Source organism: Nelumbo lutea, chromosome 4 (assembly GCF_056320005.1).
Source record: "Nelumbo lutea isolate HS-2025 chromosome 4, American lotus-T2T, whole genome shotgun sequence".
Taxonomy (NCBI): Eukaryota; Viridiplantae; Streptophyta; class Magnoliopsida; order Proteales; family Nelumbonaceae; genus Nelumbo; species Nelumbo lutea.
Genome location: NC_142687.1, coordinates 14,821,440 through 14,835,343, shown reverse-complemented (window position 1 = coordinate 14,835,343; position 13,904 = coordinate 14,821,440). Strand labels below are relative to the sequence as shown.

Below are 13,904 nucleotides of genomic sequence, written 5' to 3'. Positions count from 1 at the left end.
TGCAGCCTCAAAGTGAGTTGTCCTCGGGCTGTGCATGAATTGACTAAGGGCACCCACTGCATAGGCAATATCAGGCCTGGTCATAGACAAATACAGAAGTCTCCCCACGAGTCTCTGGAACATCTTTACATCTTTCAAAAACTCTCCCAGACTGTCTCCCAAATGGTGATTAGGTTCAATAGGTGAATCAGATGGTTTTACCCCCAACTTGCCTGTATTTTCTAGTAGATCTAGTACATACTTCCGTTGGGAAATAAAGATGCCCTTGTGAGTGCGGGCAACTTCAATTCCAAGAAAGTATCGTAAGGGGCCTAGATCCTTCACCTCAAATTTAGTGGCTAAGAATTTTTTTAGTCTCTGGATTTCAGCCTCCTAATCTCCTGTGATCACTATGTCATCCACATACACAATCGATTTTACCTTCACCTCTTTTCACAAACAGGGTATGATCTGACTGGCATTGTTTGAATCCCATCTGTTGGACTGCTAAATGGAACTTGCTAAACCAAGCCCGAGGTGATTGTTTCAACCCTTATAGGGACTTTTTTAACCTGCACACCTTTTGTTCATTGCCTTTGGCACAGAACCCTGGGGGTTGGGTCATGCACACTTCCTCTTCCAAGTCACCATTCAAGAAGGCATTCTTGATGTCCAATTGGTGAAGATCCCAGTCAAGATTGCTGCCAAGGAAAGGATAATCCGGATAGAGTTTATCTTCACTACTGGAGCAAAAGTCTTTGCATAGTTCACTCCATATACCTGTGTGAAGCCTCTTGCTATCAGTCTAGCCTTGTACCTTTCAACAATTCCATCAGCTTTGTGTTTCACTGTGAACACCCACTTGCACCCCACTAGTTCCTTCCCTTCAGGAAGATCTACCAACTCCCAAGTACCATTTTTGTGTAAGGCATCAATTTCTTTTTGCATTGCATCTGTCCATTCAGGTTTTGACAAAGCTTCTGCCACGGTCTTAGGAACGGGGACACTATCCACAGAAGAGAGAAAGGCACGGTACGAGGGTGAAACATGCTCATAGGACACAAAATTAGAGATAGAATGATTAGTGGTACAAGATCTAACACCCTTTCTCTTAGCAATAGGAATATTAAGATCATTGGTGACAGGTGAATCAACATTTAAAGGAGCAATGGGAGCAAGTGTACCTGGCTGATGAGACGGATCTGCCTCGGGTGAATCCGATGATGTTGGTTGCATAGTGTCCGGCTCCATGGCTCTTGAACTCTATTGGCTCTTATGTCGACGATGAAAAACCCGGAACGGAGGAGGATCGGGTAAAGGAGGTAGTTGAATATGAGTCGTCACCTGTTTCTCCTCAACCCTACTCTCCCCCTGAGGAGAAACTGAGAAGAATGGTTGACTCTCAAAGAATGAGACATCAATGGAAACATAGTACTTGCGGGCAATGGGATCATAGCAACGATACCCCTTTTGAGATGAAGGGTAACCAAGAAAAACACAAGGAGTAGCCCGAGGGTCAAGTTTACCACTAGTAGGTGACATGTTGTGGACAAAACAAAGACACCCAAAAACACACATTGGAATGGTGGATAGCGGGGCTGTAGGGAACAAGAGCTGATGTGGGGCCTTATACTCTAGTAGCCGAGAGGGCATGCGATTGATGATATATGTTGCACACAATACTGCATCCATCTAGAACTGTTTTGGCACATTCATATGAATCAGCAAGCCACGAGCAACTTCGAGAAGGTGACGGTTTTTTCGTTCAGCCACACCATTTTGTTGGGGTGTCCTGGCACAAGAGCTTCGCTGAAGTGACCCATTCGAAGCAAAGAACTTCGTGAGATCACTATGGAAATATTCCTTTGCATTGTCCGATTGGAAGATATGAATTTCCGTTTGGAACCGAGTGAACACCATGCGTTAAAAATCTTTCACAATTTGTGGCACTTCATCTCGAGATCGCATAGTGTAAACCCAAGTGTATCGAGAATAATCATCAATCAAAGTAACAAAATACTTATAGCCAGCCGCAGTAGGTAGAGTAACAGGGCCCCAAACATCAGAATAAACAATATGAAATGGAAATTCAGATCTTTTATTTCGTAAAGGTAAAGAACTTGTACAATGCTTTACTCAACTGACAAGTTTGACACTGTAACTGACTCACTGACAAGGACTCAAACAACTTTGGGAACATAACTTTTAACAACTCAAAAGAAAGATGACCTAAGCAACTATGCCATAAATAGGCCCGACTCTCACTCGACGAACTTGTGGACTCGGTCACCACTAGACCAGCATTATTCTCCAACGCGTAGAGACCATCCACCATGCATCCTCTACCAATCGTCTTCCCCGAGGTCAAATCCTGAAACACACATGAAGACGGAAAAAAGGTGACTGAGTAGTTCAAAGAGTGAGTAAGACTACTAATGGACATCAAATCAATAGGTAATTTCGGAACATGCAGGACATTAGGAAGAGTAAGGCCAAGTGGGAGAGATATGGTGCCTTGGCCAACTATGGTAGAAAAAGAACCATCAGCCAGTCTTATCTTATCTCTCCCAAAGAGAAGGTTATATGTCTGGAACAAATTTGACTTACCGGTCATATGATTTGAGGCTCCAGAGTCAATAATCCAAGGTGAATCAGTAGTATGAGATGACACGTGGAAGGCTGTGGCATTACCTGATGTAGACGCAAATGAGGTAGGAGTAGGCCCAAAATCCACCTGGCGGAGAGTCCTACCATACAATTCCAAATGTTCACGGAAGGAGTTGATATTATCTTCCTTAGGGTCAGAACCGAGATGTCTCTCTTGAGTTATGGAAGGACTAGTCTCTATCGATGCCATATTAGCTGAGTTATACCTTTTTTGATTCTGCTGGCCTGGTTTCTTGCCCTGATCTAGTGCTGGCTTCTTACCCAAATCCTGTGCCCATCTAGGTTTTCCATCTTTAGTGTGTCGTGTCTTCTGGCAGTGAGTGCACCAAAACTTGCTTTTATCTTCTGATTTTTTCTGAGTGTCACCCCTTTTACAGCCACCTTCGACATTTGTATCTGAATTTCCCCTGGCTGCTAGGGCAACTGACTCCCCTTCTGCACCATTCATCACACTTCTTCTGCTTTTTTCTGATTGTACCAAGGCATACACCTCCTGGACTGATGGCAAGTCTTTACTACCCAAGATCTGTGCCCTGATGGACTCATATGACGGATTCAGCCCTAGGAGGAAGGCAAACACGCGTTGCTGTGATACAAGTGACTTATAGGCCTTTGCATCTTCATCACACTTCCAATTCACATTCTGATAGTGATCAAGTTCTTTCCATATTGATGTCAAATCAGAATAGTACATCGAGAGAATCCTCTCCCTCTGCTTGCAAGTAGAAGATTCAGCTTGTAGTTGATATATCTTGGCATAGTGTCTCTGTTCTGAATAAGTGGACTTCGCTTGTTCCCATATCTCACATGCAGTTTCAGTCCACATAAAAGTCTTCCTTGTGGCAGCATTGAAACCAAGAGCCAAGACATCACCATACTGTTCTCTTGGTTCCACCTATCATGCTCAGCACTTCCATACTTCGGTTTCTTTACTCTCCCATTGATGTATCCTATTCACCCCCTAGCAGTGATCTAGAGTTTTATCCCCCTAGACCACTCAAGGTAATTCAGACCATCAAAGGGAATGACAGCCATGGGAAAGCTCATATCCACTCCCCCACTCACTCCATTATGGCTCCTTGAGATATCTGATAGCAGAATTCTCAGTCGACATGGTCAAGCAGTTAATCAGTCCCAAACACCGAACTTAGGACCCCTCCTTACTCCACAAAACAATGCTCCACTCAGTTCACACCCACACTCGGGTTTACCAACCAGATTGAGCACAAATAGTACCAAATTCCGGACAAAAACTAAGGTAATATTGGGCAGATTTCAGACCTTTAACAGTCCCCTCCTACCAGAATTCTAGAATGTCTAACAACCACTAATCAGCAGGAGAGATCCTTCTTACTTATAGTCAACTCAAACCATTGAGAAGACAGGTCATTTTTGTCCTACAGTTGTCTTAACACATGAACAGGATCACACGATCCAAGAAAACTAGGGTTACACAGGTTCGACAACATTCAGCCGCCCCAGATTCATAGGGTTTTCACTCGGCACATGACCAAGGAGAGTGAAGAAGAGAAAAAATTGGGAGAACTGTACCAGTTGTAGCTATTCTATAGTCTAGAATAAGATTTCTGTTCTGCTAGTCTGTTCGATCTGTTCTTTAGGTTCATCGACCTTCTCTTGACAGTAGGGTTGATCGATCTGCTCTCTTTTAATCTGCATTCCTGCTCTAATACCATCTTGACAGTGTGGCCGGCTAGAGATAAGTGGAAGAGGAGAGAAGAGAAGAGAAGAGAAGAGAAGAAGGTTTGCAATGTAACAGTACTGGCTGCGCTAGTGTTTATTTTACTATATATAGGGCGGCAGAGATAACAAGGGAAAAGACCCTTGTGCCCCTGAGTACAATAACAGACATAATAGAAATAAAAAAACAAAAAAAAAACACTTTAATTGCCCTAACATCTGCAACTAAGTTATTTTAACATTATTCTAACAAAGGGGTTACAATATCCACCTAAAGAGAAATAGCAGGGGCTTTTGCAATTCACTTTAGGTCTATCTTCAGAAAACCCCTAAATAGTAGGGTGTGGATTGAGGGTTTGGAATGGCAAGCTTTGTAGATAGAGGATAGGGATTGGTTGGAAAAGAAATTTGAAGTGGAAGAGATAAGGGAGGCAATGTTCTCTATGGATAGATCAAAGGCATCAGGCCCAGATGGTTTTACGATGGCTTTTTATCAAGATTGCTGGGAGATATTAAAGGAAGATTTGTGGACTGTGTTTGATGAATTCCACTCTAGAGGGGTGATCAACCTAGGGTTGAACTCCACTTTTATTGTACTGGTTCCTAAGAAGAGGAATGTATGTCACCCAAAGGATTTCAGGTCGATCAACCTACTCAATAACCTTTATAAGATTATCACCAAGGTGCTGTCCATCAGAATAAGGAAAGTGCTCCCAACAATTATAGCAGATAATCAAGGAGCCTCTGTGAAGGGGAGACAGATAACAGATCAGATTCTGATAGCAAATGAGAGCTTGGAGGAGTTTAAGAGATACAAGAAAAAAGGGGTGATTTGTAAGTTGGATTTTGAAAAGGCTTATGATTTGGTGGATTGGTCTTTCTTGGTGGAGGTGATGACCAATTTTGGTTTTGGGGATAATTGGTGCAGATGGATCTTGGGTTGTATCAGGAACTGCCATTACTCCATACTTGTAAATGGGATAGTGGTCGATTTCTTCCCAACCTTGAGAGGGATTAGGCAAGGAGACCCCCTCTTACTTTGGTAGCTGAAGTTCTGTGGAGACTAATTTATAGAGCAGATTCTAGGGGCTTAATCAGAGGTTGGAGAGTTGGGAGGGAGCTTGTGCCACTCACACATTTGCAATTTGCAGATGACACCATACTCTTTTGTGAAGTAGGGGACCCTAACATGATTAGAAATTTGAAGCTCACTATACGACTTTTTGAGCAAACTTCAAACCTTAAGGTGAATTTTGAGAAGAGTTGTATAGTTGGGGTAAATATGGGTGAGGGGGAGATCTCTGAGGTTGTAGACATCTTAGAATGTGCGATAGCAAATTGGCCCTTTAATTACCTCGGTTTGCCATCGGGTGATAACCCTCAGAAAGGTGAGTTTTGGGTTCCGGTTGTGGAGAGGTTTGAAAAGAAATTAGCAACTTGGAAGAAAAATTATTTGTCTCTTGGAGGGAGAACCACTCTAATCAGGTCTGCTTTCGCTAACCTTCGTGTTTACTTTTTGTCAATTTTCAAGATTCCGACAAAAGTGGCTAGTAGATTAGAAAAACTAATGAGAGAATTTCTCTGGGAGCCGAGGGAGGAGAAGAAGGACCATAGGGTGGGGTGGGAGATGGTTTGTAGGAGTAAGAGAGAGGGAGGTTTGGGTATCGGGAATACAAGGAATAGGAACTTGGCTCTTCTGGGGAAATGGCTTTTGAGGTTCTCATTGGAGAAGGACAAACTTTGGGTGAAGATAGCGGGGAGTATTCATGGGGTTGCAACAAATGGATGGGACTCTGGATTCTGGCAAGGAGTACAAGAGCATCTCCTTGGAAAGCTATTCAAGCTATTCTACCTTTGTTTTCTCCATGGATCAGGTATGACTTGCACTCAGGCAATCTCATTAATTTTTGGGAACATGTTTGGATTGGGGACTCTTCCTTAAAAGATCAATTCCCAAGCCTTTTTGCCCTTTCCACTTTTAAAGTCGAACCGGTGTCTTCATTCATTGTTCCTTCTAATTCTATTTCTGGGGTTGGTTGGAACTTGGGCCTGCGAAGAGATATCAAGGATACAGAGCTTGATGGTATCTCATCACTGTTATCCATTCTTGAAGGGGTGTTCCTAGAGCCAACAAAGGCAGATAGTAGAATTTGGACTCTCACCCCCTCTGGTTCTTTCACTTGTGCCTCTTTCTTTAGTGCTCTCACACATTCTTCTTCTTTTGGCTTGTCTTTCCCTGTTAAAGAGGTGTGGTGTCATCCTATACCTCCTAAGGTTGAGAGTTTCTATTGGGAAGCCTTTCTGGAAAGAGTTAACACAGCAGATTTACTTCAAAGAAAAAGACCCAATAATTGTTTTTGTCCTCACTGGTGTGCCCTCTGTAAAGCTGATGATGAGTTTGGATATCACTTACTAATCTCCTGTTGGTTCACTAACATCATTTGGGAGTGTACTTTGTTTGGGTGCAGGTGGACCCCCCTTTAACATTTCACTCCCCTTCGAAAAAAGCTTCTCCTGAGAATAAAAGGCCAAGTTTATGTGGAGGTGTACGAGGGCTGCAGTCTGTTGGACCATTTGGGAGGAGAGAAATTCACGAATATTTACAGATAAGGGGAGAAGTTTGGAAGCAATGCTGGAAGTCATCCACATTAGGGTTATACACTGGCTGAAAACCTTGGCTCTGTTCGCAGAATTCTCAGTTGATGAGTTGCAAAGATAGTGGAAGGAGATAGCAGAACTTGTTCCAATGAGGAAGGCCTCAAATGTTTGTTGGATCCCCCCACCCCATGACTTTGTTAAACTGAACTTTGATGGCAGGAGCTTGGGAAATCCAGGGCCATCCGGAATAGGAGTAGTAATAAGAGGTGAACAAGGGAAGCTGTTAGCTATGTATTCTGGACCAGTTGGGGAGGGAGATTCTTTGAGAGCTGAGATTCTTGCAGCTCTTGAAGGGGTACAAAGAATCAAGGATATGCATATTGACAAGTTGATCATAGAAGGAGATTCTGAAGTGATGGTAAACTGGCTGAAAGAGGATAGTCTTAGACTTTGGAATTACAGTAATGAAAAGAGGAAATTCAAATGGCTGACAAAGGACATGGAACTCCAATACAAATAGGTAAAAAGAAGTGCGAACTCTTTGGCAGATGGTCTAGCTAGACAAGGGGTGGACAGACATTCTATTTTTTTGTTCTTTTGATGTTTAACGGTTGTTCTTGGGAGCTAAGATTGTTTAGCCCCCTTGCCCTGTAATTTTCTCATATTTTTTTGATATTAATTCAATCCACAGTTATTGATAAAAAAATGTGTTTTTTTTTTTTTTTATATAGTAGTAGATGTTCTCTAAATTTGTTGCCAAATATATAAAGGCAGATTCAGTGCCTTCCCCACCTTTCTTTCTCTCTCATGGCCCTTATTTAACATTGGCCTTTTATTCTCAGGAGAAGCTTTTTTCAAGTAAAAATAGAACAGAGGTTGCAGTTGGAAAAAAGTTAAAGAACGACATGCTTCCTGAGATTGAGAAGATACACAAGGTGTTTTACCTATTCTTTAGATTTATTTATTAATTTTTTAGTTGAGTCTGTGGATCTTCCACATTTCGTGCTCTGAAGAGCCATAAACACCACCTTTTGGCACAGATCATAATGGAAGTTGCTTTCTCCTTTTGTTTGTTTACATGGTTAAGGGCTTAATACATATCCAGTAACAATTAATTGTATTCTGTAATTACTGTTACAGAGGAAAGAGAGACTGCTGAAAAAACAACATCGACAAGCCCTACTTCTTGATAACTATTTGAATGTGGATGGCCTTGCTGCAGGACGCTCTCTTCGTGACAGAAAACCCGTCACCTATACATTTGGTAAGAGGAATGAATTAACCCATCAAAGAAAAATTTATGTGTAAGTACAAAATGTATGTTGTTTACTTCTCATCTAACCCCCTGAAGCAGCACCGTTCGCAGATGATATAACCTATATCACATTATGGGTTTATGAACTTGATTACCATAACATGCCAATATTGCAGATAATCTAAGCTGAACCTTGCCTATACTGGTGCTATGTCAGGTGTTATAAAGAATTAAATCTATAGCTAATTCAATTTTTGTGAAAAAATAATTAAAATGGAGGATGTACATTATCTTGGCCTTTTTTTGATCAATAGCTGAATTTCACACGTGTTGGATAGATAATTGAAAAACCTATCCATTGACACCAAAATCAATTAAAGCAGATAAGTTTTAACTATTTTAACTTGGACTGCAACACTGGGAAGTTCTTGTGTTGCACCTCTCTTTTGAATTATTTTTATGTTGTATAAACTAACTGTATATTTTCCTACTGAAAAAAACCCGGACTGTAATGAAAACTAATTTGATCCTTTAAGATGAGTAACCACATCCGAGGACACCAACAAACTAGAAAACAAATTTTAAAAAACTCATGTTACCAATAAATGATCTTTTATTGGTAAACTAATCGGTATATTATTAAGGTGTTTTTATTGTTCAGTCCACCCCAACAAATCTTTTCTCCACTGTGCAGTTGGGGTAGGTGCCAGCTTGGAATTGATGCCAATACACGGGCGGGTATTGGTGTTATAGGTATGGGTATTTGAAATTTTGAATTGTTGTAGGTCTGCAGTGGAATTTAGAATTCTGAGGTGGAGCGCAGTATAGTTTTTACTATTATTAATACTAAAAAGAATGGAATTGATAAAAAATGCTATAAAAGAATGGATACAGTCTAGAATTGTGCCAAGCCCCTTCAGTATTATGCTTGCCCCCACCACATAACCCCCTTACACCATCTTGCTTAACAAATTATATTCTGAAAATGTCTGGGTTACCCATGTCCTATCCATCTACAGAATTTTTGGAAATGGAGAGCCATATCTTTGTTTCCTGTATCTGTGCCTATGTCTGTATCATATCTGGGCATCATAGATTCTAATAACTCCTTGTCTGGCTGGCCAACAAAATCATCTAGTGTATTGGCTAACCTACTGGTCAAGTTAGGGCTGCAACTGATGGGATTGAATCAGATATACCTAGATCGAACTTTGATTCATTGATATTTGGATTTGCATTGAATCTTATCCATAGGATTTATATAGGGCACAGTTCAGTCTTGGATATTGAATATTATTAATAAATTAAACTAAAAATGATAAAAATATTTTATGCTATTAATATAATTGACTAAAAGTGACTTTAATATGAAGTTAATTGAAGGAACCTAGGAGTAGCTCCAATAGGTGGCAAAATGAGAGAAAGTAGACTAAAATGGTTTTGTCACATGCATAAAAGACCATTGATAGCACCCGTAAGAAGAACGATCTGTTGCAAGTTGATGGGGCTACAACTACAAGGGCTAGGGGAAGACTGAAAAGGACATGGAACGTAGTAAGAAATGATTTGGGGGGTGTTCTGTTTGTGGTTGTGTTTGTTTTTTGTCGAGAAGATGAGCCGAATGGCCCATAGGCTGTTTATCTTTTTTTATCTTTTTATGTTCTTTGCTGTAATGAGCCTTACTCTGGGCTTATTCTTTCTTATGTTAGGGGGTGTTCTGTTTGTGGTTGGGTTTGTTTTTTGTCGAGAAGATGGGCCCAATGGCCCATAGGCCGTTTATCTTTTTTTATATTTTATGTTCTTTGCTGTAATGGGCCTTATTCTAGGCTTATTCTTTCTTATGTTTTGTCTTTTTAATTTTCTGCCCAACTAGGGACTTCTCTGTAAATTACCAAAGTTTGACTTAATAAAATAGAATTAAGGGTGTAAGAGAAGAGATTATGTTCGAAAATCTCTCTCTGAACCCAAGTTGCCGCCACTTTCTTCTTCTTCTTCTTCTCTCCTCTTGAACTCTGATTTCTGCTACTTCCTTTTGAACTTTTGCATCTTTCTAAACAGTCATTTCTTCTCAAAAGGCTGTTTTTCTTATTTTTCATCTTGATGACGAACACAAATAGCATTCAGTTGCTATTTATATGCCCATAGTTCCAGAACCAGCAAAATGGCCTTTTTCCGAACACAACATTTTATAGATTTTTCAACCAGGAAACATTGTTCACTGATATAAGCATGGCATTGGCAATTATATGGTGTATCTCACAGACCATTATGGCTCCAGTCATAATGTCTCTATTTGATGATGACCGTACACTCCAATGTAGACCATTTGGCAACAAGCAAGGTTGTCCGTCCACCCCCTGAACCGGTCAAAACCCCGATACACCCTCTGTAGAGGCGTATCGGGAAGCTCCCGATACGATACACATCGGCCAATATGGGCCGATACGTATCGATACTTTGAACCTTGGCAACAAGCATTGTCGTATTTATCTACTGTTCTCAACCTAATATCGTCTTTGCACTCATCTCTCGGTTCTTCATTTTCTTTGAATGCATTATTATTAAGCATAAGGAAAAAAATAAAAAGTAACCATTTATAAGCTCCTCGTTCATTGAGATCCTTGGAGGGAAAGAAAAGTTAACATTAGAAACATAGCTTGCATTGCGTCTTTTGTAATGCTTATCATGCTTAATGAATACTTTTCGGTTTTTCTTCTGCTTTGTCTCAACATGGTCTGGTTTAGCTGCAGTGTTGTTGTGGTCACATATTTGGATAACTAATTAGTATGTTATCTATTTGGCAGATGATTTTGATCGTTCAATCAACGAAGCCATTAAAATAACGAAGTACTCCCTCTTCATTTTCATATTTTATTTCCTTCTGAGAGTAGAAGCTATTTTTCTTTTGTCTACCATTTGTTGCCATGTCTTATCTATATTGTATTTCACAATTGCTATAATATTTTAGGAGAAGACAGTCCTCTCCTGAACATGTTGCCAGAAGAGAAGTTGCAAAACACGAGGCATTGACAAATGGTAGATGGAATGGTCCTTCACAGGCCCCACAATATATGCCCCATGATGCATTATCGCCAAAGGCAACTGATCACGAAGAAACTGATGGGGAACATAAATTTGGAAATCTGGACCGCAGGTATATTGCAATTCCTCCTTTGTTTCTGAAATTTATTTGTTACCTTCAGTGATAATCTAGTAAATGATATGCAGCAATCGGAGAAGGCAGAGGCCAGAGAAGTACTCAGAATTTGTTGAAGCTGTTTCAGATGAGGTGGACTTTGACAGTGATGATGATATAGTTGGAGAAGCAGTATATGATGAGGAGTATATAAGGAGCCGGAAACAACGGAAGGTCTCCAGCAGCTCTGAGGGAGATGAGGAATACCATTGGGATGAAGAAAATGCTGAAGATGAGGAGGATGATGAATATGATGATTCTTTTAGTAGCGAGGATACTGATGAGCTACAAAGACCTAAGAATTTTTCTAGTCGAAGGAGGGGAACTAAATTAAGATCTGTTGATGAGATCCAGTCAGGACTGAGGCGAAGCAAGAGGGCTACACGAAACCGAATAAATTATCGACACTATGAGCTGTCAGATTCTGAAACCGAGACAAAACCTGAGAAGTCCAATACATCGGATGGTCACTCTGATGCAAGCAATAATGTGTCATCAATGGCGAGCGATGATTCTCGGCACAATGATGAGGAGGAAATGAAAGTTGAACAAGCAGTTCAAGACTACAATGAGACAGTAGAAAAGAAACAGCCTCAGCCACCTGAAAAAGCAAATGGCCTAGGCCAAGAAGAGGTTGAGGGTGTACAAAGGAGATTCTTAGACTTAAACGAGCTTGCCCCGGGCAGTGGTTTTGATGATGGCCCTGGCATGCTAATGAAAGATGAAGACTCCGATAACTTCTGAAGCATCCTTTGAAGAATCTGCGTTCATGCAGACTTGTAGTTGTAGATCATTTGCGGAGGTGTTGTCCTCTTCCTCAAGGAAGCTGGTTGTACGATAGATTCATCTGTGTTGGCTATTCTGTCCTCTCCTTCCCATGGCATAATACGACCAGCCACTTGGATGTAATTTTTTCAAAGCCGTCTGTCAGGAAGCACAGAATACTATATGATATTGAGTATTGTGTAGAAACTATAACAGGGTAGTCATTAAATTTACATCCACAGCGATGTATTATCACTAGATGGGAATTTATAGATTATAGGACGTCCTTGATCTGTGTGCTCTTATTCAGTCAATGTACTATACACATGAAACCAATATGCCATCCATAAAGAATTGTTGGCTTTTAGATGTCCAAGCCCACCTGCTTTCTTTCTGCAAGTTCGAGTTTGATCGGTTGGCACTTGGCAGAATGATGTATAGAGAACTGACTCTTGTTGTAACGGAACTATTCCCTCACGAGGTAAGAATGTTTCTTTATTGGTTTCAGCTTTGAAATGATGTATAGAGAACTGACTCTTGTGTCTACTTAGTATGGCTTTTGCGAGTAAATAGCTTCTACCACACCGCCAGTTACTGTGTTGGCCATGCGTTACATGGTAGGAAATTAGAAATCCTTACACAAGCAATCAAGCAACAATTGTTAGACGATTGCCAAAGATTTATGGCATTTCGACTCGCATGGTGAAGTACAGATAAGCTTGATATTAGGGATTCTTTCTTACAGAAGATGCTCTTTGTTCTATACGCCACTAGTCTTGTATATCATAGGAGAGTAGTTGTGCATGCATTTGCAATGATGGACTCGTCTCTTCCCCGAGAGCTTGGATAAAGTTCAGTTGGCATTTATCTGCGTTCTCTTCTGGACTTGGGCATCAGGCTTTCTACAACATCCGCGGGAGTGATGTAGGTCTGATCCAACGGGCAACAGTTGGTGGGTGGTCGCCAACAGAGGACGTGAGTCTTGAGTCTAGGTCTAAGTAATTATTCATTCGAATTTATATTTAACTATTCAATGCGCTTGTCTATCCTACTTCCTACCTCATCAAATTTAGTTAATGGTAATTGGTAAAGCATGACTAATCTCTCCCCTCTGCAAGAAGCCCCGAAAGTGTAAACTTTCCGCTGTTGACGTTCTTTTCTTTACTCGTGGGATTCTTATTTCCTTCTGTCACCATCAAAATGACTTTTCAGTCTTCTTTTGGCCAGTAAGATCGAGGGATCATCAATTTCCTGCAGACTTTTGTCTCGATCAGTAACTCCCAGTCTCCCATAGTTGTTTTCCGCTGTTGACGTTCTTTTCTTTACTCGTGGGATTCTTATTTCCTTCTGTCACCATCAAAATGACTTCTCAGTCTTCTTTTGGCCAGTAAGATCGAGGGATCATCAATTTCCTGCAGACTTTTGTCTCGATCAGTAACTCCCAGTCTCCCATAGTTGTTGCTTTCTATTTTTCATAGCAATGAGCTCAGTAGATTTTGGCCATGGCTGATCGCTGATGGCAGCGATCATGGTGAAATTCTCTCTGATGGACCAATAGAGGTGGTACCCACTCTTCCACACTTTCCCGATACTTGCATGGTGATGAGGAATGTGTCAATATCCTTGCTTCTTGTCAGGGTCCATCGCCATCATTTGGAGAATTGCTAGGTGGAGGCCACATGTTTCTAGGCATGGTTTTAGAGATTTTTAAGAGTGGAGTTTCCTTCAGTTATTCACTCTGATCAC

At 40.9% G+C, this 13,904-nt stretch overlaps 1 protein-coding gene across 2 annotated transcripts in view; it reads left to right on the top strand.

The window, feature by feature from the left end:
- LOC148854102 (DDT domain-containing protein DDR4-like) overlaps window positions 1-12,674 on the top strand; it is a 32,936-nt gene extending 20,262 nt beyond the window's left edge. Inside the window, exons 8-12 of one of the 2 annotated variants that reach the window (XM_088984359.1) lie at window positions 7,785-7,877; window positions 8,083-8,206; window positions 11,002-11,044; window positions 11,166-11,351; window positions 11,426-12,674. In XM_088984359.1, coding sequence (XP_088840485.1) covers window positions 7,785-7,877; window positions 8,083-8,206; window positions 11,002-11,044; window positions 11,166-11,351; window positions 11,426-12,137 — 1,158 coding nt within the window. In that variant the 3' untranslated portion in view covers window positions 12,138-12,674. The remainder of the gene's footprint in view (window positions 1-7,784; window positions 7,878-8,082; window positions 8,207-11,001; window positions 11,045-11,165; window positions 11,352-11,425) is intronic. The other variant, XM_088984360.1, reaches the window with a different exon arrangement.
- The last annotated feature ends 1,230 nt before the right edge of the window (window positions 12,675-13,904 follow it).